General features: G+C 51.6%; 1 protein-coding gene across 3 annotated transcripts in view; it reads right to left on the bottom strand.

Annotated features, from left to right (window-relative positions):
- The window catches only part of arap3 (ArfGAP with RhoGAP domain, ankyrin repeat and PH domain 3), a 386207-nt gene that overhangs the window by 74631 nt on the left and 295988 nt on the right, over positions 1 to 15588 (bottom strand). For all 3 annotated transcript variants that reach the window (XM_038796362.1, XM_038796359.1, XM_038796360.1), the window contains 2 exons: positions 12182 to 12318; positions 2634 to 2719 (listed from right to left, as the gene is read on the bottom strand). In XM_038796362.1, the coding sequence (XP_038652290.1) occupies positions 2634 to 2719; positions 12182 to 12318 (223 nt within the window). The remainder of the gene's footprint in view (positions 1 to 2633; positions 2720 to 12181; positions 12319 to 15588) is intronic.

Raw genomic sequence — 15588 nt, 5'->3', positions numbered from 1 at the left:
CCTGCCTGGTACGTACTTATCAAGAACATGCAATAGCTGTTCCTTGAACAAGCTCCACATATCCAGTGTGCCCAACCCTTGCAGCCTACGTCTCCAACCAACACATCCTAAGTCATGTCTAATGGCATCATAATTGCCCTTCCCCCAGCTATAACTCTTGCCCTGCGGGGTATACTTATCCCTTTCCATCAATAACGTAAAGGTCACCGAATTGTGGTCACTGTTTCCAAAGTGCTCACCTACCTCCAGATCTAACACCTGGCCTGGTTCATTACCCAAAACCAAATCCAATGTGGCCTCGCCTCTTGTTGGCCTGTCAACATATTGTGTCAGGAAACCTTCCTGCACACATTGTACAAAGAATGACCCATCTAATGTACTCGAACTATATCTTTTCCAGTCAATATTTGGAAAGTTAAAGTCTCCCATAACAACTACCCTGTTACTTTCGGTCTTTTCCAGAATCATCTTCGCCATCCTTTCCTCTACATCCCTAGAACTATTAGGTGGCCTATAGAAAACGCCCAACAGGGTGACCTCTCCTTTCCTGTTTCTAACCTCAGCCCATACTACCTCAGAAGAAGAGTCCCCATCTAGCATCCTTTCCGCCACCGTAATACTGTCCTTGACTAGCAGCGCCACACCTCCCCCTCTTTTGCCCCCTTCTCTGACCTTACTAAAACACCTAAACCCCGGAACCTGCAACAACCATTCCTGTCCCTGCTCTATCCATGTCTCTGAAATGGCCACAACATCGAAGTCCCAGGTACCAACCCATGCTGCCAGTTCCCCTACCTTATTTCGTATACTCCTGGCATTGAAGTAGACACACTTCAAACCACCTACCTGAACACTGGCACCCTCCTGCGAAGTCAAATCTGTGCTCCTGACCTCTATACTCTCAATCTCCCGTACCCCAAAACTACAATCCAGGTTCCCATGCCCCTGCTGAATTAGTTTAAACCCCCCCAAAGAGCACTAACAAATCTCCCCCCCAGGATATTGGTGCCCCTCAGGTTCAGATGTAGACCATCCTGTCTATAGAGGTCCCACCTTCCCCAGAAAGAGCCCCAGTTATCCAGAAATCTGAATCCCTCGCACCTGCACCATCCCTGTAGCCACGTGTTTAATTGCTCTCTCTCCCTATTCCTCATCTCACTATCACGTGGCACAGGCAACAACCCAGAGATAACAACTCTGTTTGTTCTCGCTCTGAGCTTCCATCCTTGCTCCCTAAAGGCCTGCCTGACATCCTTGTCCCCTTTCCTACCTATGTCGTTAGTGCCAATGTGGACTACGACTTGGGGCTGCTCCCAGCAGCGCGCGTTCTGGCTGATATTAATGAGGGCCCTTCTCAACGTTGCCCCTCGTCTGAGGTGTGGTGACCTCAGGTTAAATCACCATCAATAAGTCCTCCCCCCATCAAAGGGGAAAGCAGCCGCTGGTCATCTGGGACTATGGCGACATTACTTCACTCTCAGTCATTATTACTGCCTTTTACAGTACCTTTGTCTTTCTGTCCACAACATCTTAAAACATAGAACACTACAGCGCAGTACGGGCCCTTCGGCCCTCGATGTTGCGCCGACCTGTGAAACCATCTGAAGCCTATCTGACCTACACTATTCCATTTTCATCCATATGTCTATCCAGTGACCACTTAAATGCCCTTAAAGTTGGCGAGTCTACTACTGTTGCAGGCAGGGCGTTCCACACCCCTACTACTCTCTGAGTAAAGAAACTGCCTCTGATATCTGTCCTATATCTATCACCCCTCAATTTAAAGCTATGTCCCCTCGTGTTGGTCATCACCATCCGAGGAAAAAGACGTAAATCTCCTCTGAACCCTTTCCAAAGCTTCCACATCCTTCCTATAATGTGGTGACCAGAACTGCACGCAGTACTCCAAGTGCGGCCGCACCAGAGTTATCTTTGTCAATCTTGCCTATCACTTGCCTTCTTCCAGCCCCATTCCTCCAACCCCCACTACAGTATAAATCTCATCCTATTTCCAGTTCTCTCCAGCGTTGACAAAGTGTCACCCAGACCCGAAAGGTTAGCTCCCTTCTCTCCCCACAGATGCTGACAGACCTGCTGAGATTGTCCAGTATTTTCTGTTTCTGTTTCAGATTCCAGCATCCGCAGAAATGTGCTTTTATCTAATTTATTGTCTCTACCCATCACAGAACCGATGGCAGCTTCTGCACCCACTGCTGAGATACATTTTTTTTAAATTTAAAGTACCCAATTGTTTTTGTTTCCAATTCAGGGGCAATTTAGTGTGGCCAATCCACCTACCCTGCACATCTTGTGGGGCTGAGACCTATGCAGACATGGTGAGAATGTGAAAACTCCACATGGACGGTGACCCGGGGCCGGGATCGATTCCGGGTCCTCGGTGCCTTGAGGCAGCAGTGCTAACCACTGCATCGCCATACCGCCTACTGCTGAGATACATCATCTCAGAATGCATCGAGGATCAAATCCTTGGCACGCTGCCATGGCATCTCGAGGTTGTCACAATACTTTGCGCCTTTGCCACTGAATTGACAAATGTAATTTAATTTTCTTGCCAGATGATCAACTGACCTTTTAAGCCTCTGACTCTGAATGAATATTAATGATGGACTTACTGCACAGTTGGTGCTTTTAACTTCTTCTTTATGCCCAGGTAAACCTTCAGTGAGAAGACAGACCATTCCCGTTCGGGCTTGGAGCTCTATAAAATAGACAAAATGAGACGATCATATTCCACTTCCATTCTGTATTTGTTAATCATGACCTTGCAATGCCCGTCTTGTTGTGAGTGTTATTTTAAGCACATTGCTGTGTTGTTACAGTCTGTTGATTGTTAAGTTCAATTCCTGGCAGCAATAAAAGAACACCTTGTAATCTGTTACACTAAAAGCAGAGGAAGCAAATCCAATTGGAAAGTTTCCAAGCATCATATTGATTGCCCCTTGAGATAATGATGGAAGCTGCAAGCTTCAACTGCTGCAGTCCATGTGGTAAAGATAACAATCTCAGGGGTTAGAGAGATGGATGGTCTTCTCCCAACACTAATTCTTCTCATGATCTTTGTTTATTTGAATTAATTTAATTACTGCAACAGTCCAAAGCAGTTTCTCTGACTCCTTCCAACCGGTTATGTGACAAACTTCCTATTAAGATCTTACTTTCTGTCAGCGTGTGAGAAAGATGCGTCAGTGTTGTTCTTTACAGGGTTTAGAAAACTCCAAAGTGTATCATGGAGTTCACCTGACCTATATCTGTTTATTGATTTTGGTTACGATGAGCACAAGGACCTGCCTTTCAGCTGTTATTCAACAGAGTTCTTCAGCACTTTTAATCAAAAAAACAAGCTTTATTCCACAAATTGAGTTAACATTTTTATAAACACATGGTAAGAATTATTATCAACTACAAACACAAAGACCCTACACAGCCACGGTAATCTATATATAACCCTGAATAAATTTCCCCTTAACTGTTCCAAATCAATGACAAGATCTCATAAACCAAAAACCCTGTTCAAAGGTGTGGCCCAGCACACGGCACTCTTACTGTCTTTAAGGCTTGTTATTGATATTCTGTTTCTATTTTTGAATTCCTTCCAGAAAGCAATTATCTCTTTTCAGTTATCAAGTAATCTGATAACAGCTTTTAAAATGAAGATCGAGAAACACTTCTTTCAACCTGTGCAGTCTAAAACCAGCTCCACACTCAAAGCACAATTAAAAACTCACAGAGCCACAGCCCAGCTCCACCCACACAATGACATCACTGAAACCATGTGATAAAACAAAAACATTTCTTAAAGGGGCACTCCGATGACACCTGCCCCCAAGAAAAAATACAAACCATCAACTTCAAAGATGGTTTCATTTTTCACCTTTTCACTTGCCCATTAATAACAATTGACAATAAATATACATTTTTAAACAAAAACAAAACAGGCACACATTGATAATAATAGTCAATTTTAGTTATTCTTCTTCCACCATCGAATCTGCTTCTCTTCATCACATTCGGGACAAAGCATCGGCTATCACATTTTCTCGTCCTGCCACATGTATAATTTTTAAATGAAATGGCTGTCAAAATAAGCTCCATCGAAACAGTCTGGCATTTTTATTCCTGAATCTCTCCAAAAACGTCAATGGATTATGATCAGTATCTATAATTGTTTCAGATGAACTGCTCCTAACATAAATGTTAAAATGTTGCAAAGCCAGCATCAAGCTCAAAGTCTCAATATAGAACATAGAACATAGAACAGTACAGCACAGTACAGGCCCTTCATCCCTCGATGTTGTGCCGACTATTTATCCTAATCTAAGATCAACCTAACCTACACCCCTTCAATTTACTGCTGTCCATGTGTCTGTCTATGAGTCGCTTAAATGTCCCTAATGACTCTGACTCCACCACCTCTGCTGGCAGTGCATTCCACACACCCACCACTCTCTGTGTGAAGAACCTAACTCTGACATCTCCCCTATATCTTCCTCCAATCACCTTAAAATTATATCCCCTTGTGACAGCCATTTCCACCCTGGGGAAAAGTCTCTGGCTATCCACTCTATCCATGCCTCTCATCAGCCCCCCACTAACAAGTGACAGCAGGAGTTGAACTGCTCCTGCAAACCAACCCCACTCAGCTCGTGGCCATGCTGCCATGGAGACCAACCCCACGCTTTGGTGACGGAGACCTGGGGTGACTGTTGGACGCGGTGGAACCAGATGGGGTTCCTGTTCTCCCGGGGGTCCAGGAGATCAGACACACGGCAGTCACCACCGCCTGGGAGGAAGTGGCAGCGACCGTTAGCTCAGGGAGTATGACCAGGAGAACTGGCATCGAGTACCGTAAGAAGATTAACGATCTACACCGGGCTATTCGAGTGAGTTCAAACCAGACACATGGACCCCACCCCACATACCCTCGCCCCCATACCCCTCCCCCATATTCCCATCCCCCCATATGGCCCATCCCCTCAAACGCCCTCACCCCACCCAGAAGCTCCACCCCAAGTAACCACGCATGTGTCTAACGAGGCTGGGGTCCCAGGGCCACCCCCACCCACTCCAAGCACAGGGGCAGCAACCCCAGTGCCCCCAGGCTGCCCTCGGGTCCCCGGAGCAACCCTTCTGCCAGCTTCCCATTTTTAAAAAGGTGGACTAATCAGCGCCCATGTGACCACTTGCTGGGGAGTCTGTTGGATTGGGGGGTCAATCCCGTTAATTGTATGGAAATTGGGCTTAAATGGTGATTATTGACCCCTCACCATGCTACGGCAGTATCTCAATTTTGCCAATATGAGCGGGCGGTTCGATCACAGATTGGGTCTCTGCCATTTTAACCCTCTGCCCTTCAACATGGGCTGTAATTACCGAAGGAAGTGAATCTTTAAATTCTTTCAAGAGAGCTACTTACCTAAGAATTTCGTATGACATCTCAACCTTTAATGTCCATATCTAACAGCCAAAATTACTTTTCTTTACCCTTTCAAATTCAATACAGGTCTGTCCAGGATATTTTCTTACATTCCAAAAATTCTGCCTGTTTGCCAATTCATATGCGCTCAGAATAGCATTTTTTTCACTGCCTCATGCTCCACATATACCTGGCAGTGATACAAATGCATACCTCCTGAGCTCTACCTCACAACCTACTCTGTAAGGGCAGTGTCCAGATTTTGTTTGGCCATTTCATTTGCTTCGTTACCTTTTGAATGAAATGAAGAAAGCCTCTATATCCCTCTCCTCAAAACGTTGGGAAGGCTGGCACAAACTAAACATCTCCCCACAGGGCCCTGGTTTGGATGTAAGTTTTCCCCAGCATTGGGTGACACTTTTTCAAGTTCCAACCTCCTAAGTTGATGTTAGGAAGTTGGAATGAAATAAAAAGCAAAGAATTGGATCAGAAAACACTGATAGGATTTTAGCTGCACTGAGGACTTGTGACAGACAGATTAGCCCAGTAGCAGGGTGAAACAGAAACTGTTGTGCAAAGTGGAGACTAGCATTCTCGCGACTTCGATCATAGCCACACCCAGTTGCAAAGCAGAGTTCTGGGGAAGATTCAAGCTGCTGTGCAGAAGGAGGAGGGAGTTTATATTTGAGAAACCCCATGAGTTATAAACAAAGAAAATAGGAGCAGGAGGAGGCCATTCTGCCCTTTGAACCTGCTCCGTCATTCAATATGATCACGGCTAATCATCTAACTCAATAGCCTGTTCCCGCCTTCCCGCCATATCCTTTGGTCCATTTCACCCTGAGTGCTAAATCTAACAGTTTCTTGAAAACAGACAATGTTTTGACCTCAACTTCTTTTTTCTGTGGTAACGAGATTGCGCAGACCGACCACTCTTTGGCTGAAGAGGTTTCTCCTCATCTCAGTCCTAAATGGTCTACTCCGCATCCTTAGACTGTGACCCCTGGTTCTGGACTCTGATGAATGTAGGAATTCCAAATTGTATGATATGTATCTGGTGTAGTAAGAATTAAAAACCTGGGCCAGTGTGTGTACGATTGTTGCAGTAGTGTTTTGGGAGCCAGATGTGCAAATAAAACATTGTAAAAGCTTAGACTAATGGATTGTTGTTTGGAATAAGAGTGTTCCCTGTGGAGTATTTAATTAGAGACCGTTGTGTTCAGTTAATAAGATGATGTAATTAATGGGATGAACTGGCATTTTCGCAGAGAACCACAGATTGTTCAGTCGGTTGCTGAAAGTCAAACCATGAGGATAGTTTCAGCCAGGATTCAGGTCCAACTCTTAAAACAATCTCAAAGAACATCTCTTCAGCAAGTCTGTCTGGGTCTGCTAACTATAAAAGTGGATGTTGACCTGAGATAATTCTGTTGGTTAAATGGAAGAAACAAAAGCAGTTAAGCATTATTAGACCATAAGACCATAAGAGTAGAATTAGGCCACTCGGGCCATCGAGTCTGCTCCGCCATTCAATCATGGCTGATAATTTTCTCATCCCTATTCTCCTGCCTTCTCTCCATAACCACTGATCACCTTATTAATCAAGAGCCTATCTATCTCAGTCTTGAAGAGACTCAGTGATTTGGCCTCCACAGCCTTCTGCGGCAAAGAGTTCTACAGATTCACCACCCTCTGGCTGAAGAAATTCCTCCTCCTCGGTTCTGAAGGATCGTCCCTTTAGTCTGAGATTGTGTCCTCTGGTTCTAGTTTTTCCTACAAGTGGAAGCATCCTCTCCTCGTCCACTCTATCCAGGCCTCACAGTATCCTGTAAGTTTCGATAAGGGGAAGCACGGTAGCACAGTGGTGAGCATAGTTGCTTCACAGCTCCAGGGTCCCAGGTTCGATTCCCGGCTTTGGTCACTGTGTGTGTGTGGAGTCTTCATGTTCTCCCCGTGTCTTTCTAAACATCTTTCTAAACTCCAACGTGTACAGACCGAGTCTTCAACCGTTCCAAGACCAGCACATCTTTCCTTAGATACGGGGCCCTAAACTGTACACAATACTCCAAATGGGGTCTGACCAGAGCCTATACAGCCTCAGAAGTACATTCCTGGTCTTGTATTCTAGCCCTCTCGACATGAATGCTAACATTGCATTTGCCTTCCTAACTACCGATTGAACCTGCACATTAACCTTAAGAGAATCATGAACAAGGACTCCCAAGTCCCTTTGTGCTTCTGATTTCCTTAGTATTTCCCCATTTAAAAAATAATATATGCCTCCATTCCCCCTAAGTGCACAACCTATTTCATCTGCCACTTCTTTGCCCACTCTCCTCGCCTGTCCAAATCCTTCTGCAGCCCCCCTGCTTCCTCAATACTACCTGTCCCTCTGCAGATCTTTGTCTAATCAGCATTATTAGTACTGTTGCTTCACAGCTCCAGGGTCCCAGGTTCGATTCCCGGCTTGGGTCACTGTCTGTGTGGAGTCTGCACGTTCTCCCCGTGTCTGCGGGAGTTTCCTCCGGGTGCTCCGGTTTCCTCCCACAAGTCCCGAAAGACGTGCTGTTAGGTGAATTGGACATTCTGAATTCTTCCTCTGTGTACCCGAACAGGCGCCGGAATGTGCCGATGAGAGGCTTTTTACAGTAACTTCATTGCAGTGTTAATGTAAACCTACTTGTGACAATAAGGATTATTATTATTATTAAACTTAGCAGTGCCTTCAGTTCCTTCTTCCAGATCATTAATGTATATTGTGAAAAGTTGTGGTCCCACCATAGACCCCTGAGGCACACCACTAGTCACTGGCTGCCATCCTGAAGAGTTGGGATTGGGCAGGGGAGTGGGGATTGGGCGGGGGGAGCGGGGATTGGGCAGGGGGAGCGGGGAGCGGGGAGTGGGGATTGGGCAGGGGGAGCGGGGATTGGGCAGGGGGAGCGGGGAGTGGGGAGTGGGGATTGGGCGGGGGGAGCGGGGATTGGGCAGGGGGAGCGGGGAGCGGGGAGTGGGGATTGGGCAGGGGGAGCGGGGATTGGGCAGGGGGAGCGGGGAGTGGGGATTGGGCAGGGGAGTAGGGATTGGGCAGGGGGAGCGGGGATTGGGCAGGGGAGTGGGGAGTGGCGGGGATTGGGCAGGGGAGCGGGGATTGGGCAGGGGAGTGGGGATTGGGCAGGGGGAGCGGGGATTGGGCAGGGGGAGCGGGGATTGGGCAGGGGGAGCGGGGATTGGGCAGGGGAGTAGGGATTGGGCAGGGGAGTGGGGATTGTGCATGGGGAGTGGGGATTGGGCAAGGATTGGGTAGGGAGTGGGGATTGGGCGGGGGAGTGGGGATTGGGCAGGGGGAGCGGGGAGCGGGGAGTGGGGATTGGGCAGGGGGAGCGGGGATTGGGGATTGGGCAGGGGGAGCGGGGAGTGGGGATTGGGCAGGGGAGTAGGGATTGGGCAGGGGGAGCGGGGATTGGGCAGGGGAGTGGGGAGTGGCAGGGATTGGGCAGGGGAGCGGGGATTGGGCAGGGGAGTGGGGATTGGGCAGGGGGAGCGGGGAGTGGGGATTGGGCAGGGGGAGCGGGGATTGGGGATTGGGCAGGCGGAGCGGGGAGTGGGGATTGGGCACGGGAGTAGGGATTGGCCAGGGGGAGCGGGGATTGGGCAGGGGGAGCGGGGATTGGGCAGGGGGAGCGGGGATTGGGCAGGGGGAGCGGGGATTGGGCAGGGGAGGGGGGATTAGGCAGGGATTGGGGATTGGGCAGGGGAGCAGGGATTGGGCAGGGGAGTGGGGAGTGGCAGGGATTGGGCAGGGGAGCAGGGATTGGGCAGGGGAGTGGGGATTGGACAGGTATTGGGCAAGAGAGCGGGGATTGGGCAGGGGAGTGGGGATTGGACAGGGATTGGGCAGGGGAGCGGGGAATGGGCAGGGGAGCGGGGATTGGACAGGGATTGCGCAGGGGAGCGGGTTTTGGGCAGGGGAGTGGGGATTGGGCAGGGGGAGCGGGGATTGGGCAGGGGGAGTGGGGATTGGGCAGGGAGAGTGGGGATTGGGCAGGGGGAGCGGGGATTGGGCAGGGGAGTGGGGATTGGGCAGGGGAGCGGGGATTAGGCAGGGATTGGGCAGGGGAGCGGGGAGTGGGCAGGGATTGGGCAGGGGAGCGAGGATTGGGCATGGATTGGGCAGGGGAGTGGGGATTGGGCAGGGATTGGGCAGGGGAGCGGGGATTGGGCAAGGATTGGGCAGGGGAGCGGGGATTGGGCAGGGGAGCGGGGATTGGGCAGGGGAGTGGGGATTGGGCAGGGATTGGGCAGGGGAGCGTGGATTGGGCAGGGGAGTGGGGATTGGGCAGGGGAGCGGGGATTGGGCAGGGCAGTGGGGATTGGGCAGGGATTGGGCAGTGGGAGCGGGGATTGGACAGGGAGTGGGGTTTGGGCAGGGGAGTGGGGATTGGGCAGGGGAGTGGGGATTGGGCAGGGATTGGGCAGGGGAGCGGGGATTAGGCAGGGATTGGGCAGGGGAGCGGGGATTGGGGATTGGGCAGGGGGAGCGGGGAGTGGGGATTGGGCAGGGGAGTAGGGATTGGGCAGGGGAGTGGGGAGTGGCGGGGATTGGGCAGGGGAGCGGGGATTGGGCAGGGGGAGCGGGGATTGGGGATTGGGCAGGGGGAGCGGGGAGTGGGGATTGGGCAGGGGAGTAGGGATTGGGCAGGGGGAGCGGGGATTGGGCAGGGGAGTGGGGAGTGGCGGGGATTGGGCAGGGGAGCGGGGATTGGGCAGGGGAGTGGGGATTGGGCAGGGGGAGCGGGGATTGGGCAGGGGGAGCGGGGATTGGGCAGGGGGAGCGGGGATTGGGCAGGGGAGTAGGGATTGGGCAGGGGAGTGGGGATTGTGCATGGGGAGTGGGGATTGGGCAAGGATTGGGTAGGGAGTGGGGATTGGGCGGGGGAGTGGGGATTGGGCAGGGGGAGCGGGGAGTGGGGATTGGGCAGGGGGAGCGGGGATTGGGGATTGGGCAGGGGGAGCGGGGAGTGGGGATTGGGCAGGGGAGTAGGGATTGGGCAGGGGGAGCGGGGATTTGGCAGGGGAGTGGGGAGTGGCAGGGATTGGGCAGGGGAGCGGGGATTGGGCAGGGGAGTGGGGATTGGGCAGGGGAGCGGGGAATGGGGATTGGGCAGGGGGGAGCGGGGATTGGGGATTGGGCAGGGGGAGCGGGGAGTGGGGATTGGGCACGGGAGTAGGGATTGGGCAGGGGGAGTGGGGATTGGGCAGGGGGAGCGGGGATTGGGCAGGGGGAGCGGGGATTGGGCAGGGGAGGGGGGATTAGGCAGGGATTGGGGATTGGGCAGGGGAGCAGGGATTGGGCAGGGGAGTGGGGAGTGGCAGGGATTGGGCAGGGGAGCAGGGATTGGGCAGGGGAGTGGGGATTGGACAGGGATTGGGCAAGAGAGCGGGGATTGGGCAGGGGAGTGGGGATTGGACAGGGATTGGGCAGGGGAGCGGGGATTGGCAGGGAGCGGGGATTGGACAGGGATTGCGCAGGGGAGCGGGTTTTGGGCAGGGGAGCGGGGATTGGGCAGGGGAGCGGGGATTGGGCAGGGGGAGTGGGGATTGGGCAGGGAGAGCGGGGATTGGGCAGGGGAGTGGGGATTGGGCAGGGGGAGTGGGGATTGGGCAGGGGGAGTGGGGATTGGGCAGGGAGAGCGGGGATTGGGCAGGGGAGTGGGGATTGGGCACGGGAGCGGGGATTAGGCAGGGATTGGGCAGGGGAGCGGGGAGTGGGCAGGGATTGGGCAGGGGAGCGGGGATTGGGCATGGATTGGGCAGGGGAGCGGGGATTGGGCAGGGATTGGGCAGGGGAGCGGGGATTGGGCAAGGATTGGGCAGGGGAGCAGGGATTGGGCAGGGGAGCGGGGATTGGGCAGGGGAGTGGGGATTGGGCAGGGATTGGGCAGGGGAGCGGGGATTTGGCAGGGGAGTGGGGATTGGGCAGGGGAGCGGGGATTGGGCAGGGCAGTGGGGATTGGGCAGGGATTGGGCAGTGGGAGCGGGGATTGGACAGGGAGTGGGGTTTGGGCAGGGGAGTGGGGATTGGGCAGGGGAGTGGGGATTGGGCAGGGATTGGGCAGGGGAGCGGGGATTAGGCAGGGATTGGGCAGTGGAGCGGGGATTGGGCAGGGGGAGCGGGGATTGGACAGGGGAGTGGGGATTGGGCAGGGGAGTAGGGATTGGGCAGGGGGAGTGGGGATTGGGCAGGGGAGCGGGGATTGGGCAGTGGGAGCGGGGATTGGGCAGGGGGAGCGGGGATTGGGCAGGGGGAGCGGGGATTGGGCAGGGGAGCGTGGATTGGGCAGGGGAGCGTGGATTGGGCAGGGGAGTGGGGATTGGGCAGGGATTGGGCAGGGGAGCGGGGATTGGGCAGGGATTGGGCAGGGGGAGCGGGGATTGGGCAGGGGAGCGTGGATTGGGCAGGGGGAGTGGGGATTGGGCAGGGGAGTGGGGATTGGGCAGGGGAGCGGGGATTGGGCAGGGATTGGGCAGGGGAGCGGGGATTGGGCAGGGGAGTGGGAATTGGGCAGGGGGAGTGGGGATTGGGCAGGGATTGGGCAGGGGAGCGGGGATTGGGCTTCTTTTCTGCTGCAATGTTGCCCTTTCTGCGCCCGAGGAACAATTGACGAATATATTTTGGTGTTGCTCCTGTCACCGATTCCAGGCAATAATGTTCTCACATTCATCTCAGAAAAAATGTGAACAATTTACCTTTTTGTCCTTAAAAAGGAGCAGTTTACGATCACGTAGAACAAAATACCGCTCATGGAATTTGTTTCCACTCAGAAGTTTTGGTGGTTCCTCGCGACACTTCAGGACTCCGCACTTTGGAGCATCATTTTTATTTCCTGGCACATATTTTAAAAAACAAAACAGGGAATGATCTTGTCACTAACCAGTTGCATTCACGTATTAAAACACAAAATTAAGGAAGACAGAATTTCCGAACTAAGGCATCAAATCTGATCAGCAGCTGTTGACACTGCTGGGATATTCCACCTTCACAGATGGCGGACGGGATATTCCACCTTCACAGATGGCGGACGGGATATTCCACCTTCACAGATGGCGGACGGGTTTCCTGGCAACGAAGGGTTCAGTCAATTGGAAATCCCGTTGACAATGGCAGGACCAGAGAATCCCGCTGGCGGGCTGCTACTGTCGCCGATAAACACACGGTGGGACGCTCGATAAATCCCACCTGACTGGGTTTCTGTATGTAGAATGTGAAGGCAACAGATGAAACTAATTTAATCTGTTATTTTGCATGGGGACAGCCAATTACTGGGGAAAGAATAGCAGCATTTTAATGATTAGCCTTATTCCTAACTCAGCTAATGGTAACCGGACTGTCAAAGTTTTAAGAAATACACAAATGACATTTTACTGGTTTCAAAGAAACAAAGAACAAAGAAAATTACAGCACAGGAACAGGCCCTTCGGCCCTCCCAGCCTGCGCCGATCCAGATCCTTTATCTAAACCTGTTGCCTATTTTCCAAGGATCTGCTTCCCTCTGTCCACCCCCCCCCCCCTTCATATATCTGTCTAGATGCACCTTAAATGATGCTATCGTGCCCGCCTCTACCACCTCCGCTGGCAAAGCGTTCCAGGCACCCACCACCCTCTGCGTAAAAAACTTTCCACGCACATCTCCCTTAAACTTTCCCCCTCTCACCTTGAAATCGTGACCCCTTGTAATTGACACCCCCACTCTTGGAAAAAGCTTGTTGCTATCCACCCTGTCTATACCTCTCATAATTTTGAGGACCTCAATCAGGTCCCTCCTCAACCTCCGTCTTTCCAACGAAAACAATCCTAATCTACTCAACCTTTCTTCATAGCTAGCCCCCTCCATACCAGGCAACATTCTGGTGAACCTCCTCTGCACCCTCTCTAAAGCATCCACATCCTTCTGGTAATGTGGCGACCAGAACTGCACGCAGTATTCCAAATGTGGCCTAACCAAAGTCCTATACAACTGTAACATGACCTGCCGACTCTTGTACTCAATACCCCGTCCGATGAAGGCAAGCATGCTGTATGCCTTCTTGACCACTCTATCGACCTGCGTTGCCACCTTCAGGGTACAATGGACCTGAAATCCCAAATCTCTCTGTACATCAATTTTCCCCAGGACTCTTCCATTGGCCATATAGTCCGCTCTTGAATTTGATCTTCCAAAATGCATCACCTCGCATTTGCCTGGATTGAACTCCATCTGCCATTTCTCTGCCCAACTCTCCAATCTATCTATATTTTGCTGTATTCTCTGACAGTCCTCCTCGCTATCTGCAACTCCACCAATCTTAGTATCATCTGCAAACTTGCTAACCAGACCACCTATACCTTCGTCCAGATCATTTATGTATATCACAAAAAACAGTGTTCCGAGCATGGATCCCTGTGGAACACCACTAGTCACCTTTCTCCATTTTGAGACACTCCCTTCCACCACTACTCTCTGTCTCCTGTTGCCCAGCCAGTTCTTTATCCATCTAGCTAGTACACCCTGAACCCCATATGACTTCACTTTTTCCATCAACCTGCCATGGGAAACTTTATCAAACGCCTTACTGAAGTCCATGTATATGACATCTACAGCCCTTCCCTCATCAATTAACTTGTCACTTCCTCAAAGAATTCTATTAGGTTTGTAAGACATGACCTTCCCTGCACAAAACCATGCTGCCTATCACTGATAAGTCTATTTTCTTCCAGATGTGAACAGATCCTATCCCTCAGTTTCCATGATGAACGTCTACTTCATGGTTCATGTTAGGGGCTGTTTAGCACAGGGCTAATCGCTGGCTTTGAAAGCAGACCAAGGCAAGCCAGCAGCACGGTTCGATTCCCGTAACAGCCTCCCCGAACAGGTGCCGGAATGTGGCGACTAGGGGCTTTTCACAGTAACTCCATTGAAGCCTACTCGTGACAATGAGCGATTTTCATTTTTCATGTTAATATTTTAGAGGAAATGTTTAGTTTTGGGAAGATTGTTGTTCTGGCAGAGGTCAATTAGATGCTAGGTTTTAGAGATTACCAGAACACATGAAAGAAAATGGCAGTTCACTAGGTTATCTGTGTTTGTTTAATAAAGTCAGAATAGAAGAGATGGAGCCAGAAAACAGCAGGTAGGGTTACTGAGCTGGGGAATTGGAGACATGGACCTCAGCTGTCATCCATGAGGTGAGCAGGGGGAGTCAGAACATTTAGCAGCTTGGGCCGATCATCTTGGGGATGAAGTGACCACAAAGGTCTTCATTGCTGGGGGCAAAGAGCTGGCCTGAGTATGAAAAAGTGCGGAGGCAGCTGTAGGGGTTTCTGGGTGTAAAGACCGGCTGTTTAAAAGGTTCACCTTGGTGCTTTGGGACTTTCTCCAGCCCATCTACAAGATCACAAACTCAAGTTTAAACACGAAGAGGAAGAATTTAAAAGCCAGAGAGGCGATTAAAATTCAGTGCGCTGAATCTGTCTTTGAGAAGGTGACTCAAGAGGAGAAAGTTGCAGAGAATGAGACCGAAATGTTCCGTTGATCTGTAGAAACAAACATAGAAAATGGGAGCTGGAGGCAGCCATTCGGCCCTCCGAGCCTGCTTCACCATTCATTACGATCATGGAAAGGGCAGCACGGTGGCGCAGTGGTTAGCACTGCTGCCTACGGCGCTGAGGACCTGGGTTCAATCCTGGCCCCGGGTCAATGTCTGTGTGGAGTTTGTACATTCTCCCCGTGTCTGTGTGGGTTTCACCCCCACAGCCCAAAAATGTGAAAGTTAAGTTAAGTTAAGCGGAAATTGCCCCTTAATTTGAAAAAAAATTAATAATTGGGTACTCTAAATTTATAAAAAAACATGACCGTGGCTGATCATCAAGTTCAACACCCTGATCCCGCCTTCCCCCCATACCCCTTGATCACTTTAGCCCCAAGCGCTATGGGCGGTATTTTCCCCCCCACGCCGGGTGGGAGAATCGCCGTGGCGCCGCGTGAATCGTGCCACGCCGCCCCGACACCCTCACGCGATTCTCCCATCCCCCTGAAACCAGCGGCGCGAGAATTGCGCCCGGCAACTCGGAGAATCGGCGCAAACGGCGAGCGGCGATTCTCTGGCCCGAATGGCCA

This window comes from Scyliorhinus canicula, chromosome 4 (genome assembly GCF_902713615.1).
Source record: "Scyliorhinus canicula chromosome 4, sScyCan1.1, whole genome shotgun sequence".
Taxonomy (NCBI): Eukaryota; Metazoa; Chordata; class Chondrichthyes; order Carcharhiniformes; family Scyliorhinidae; genus Scyliorhinus; species Scyliorhinus canicula.
Note: the sequence above shows the minus strand (reverse complement) of the source record. Positions and strands in the feature narration are given on the sequence as shown.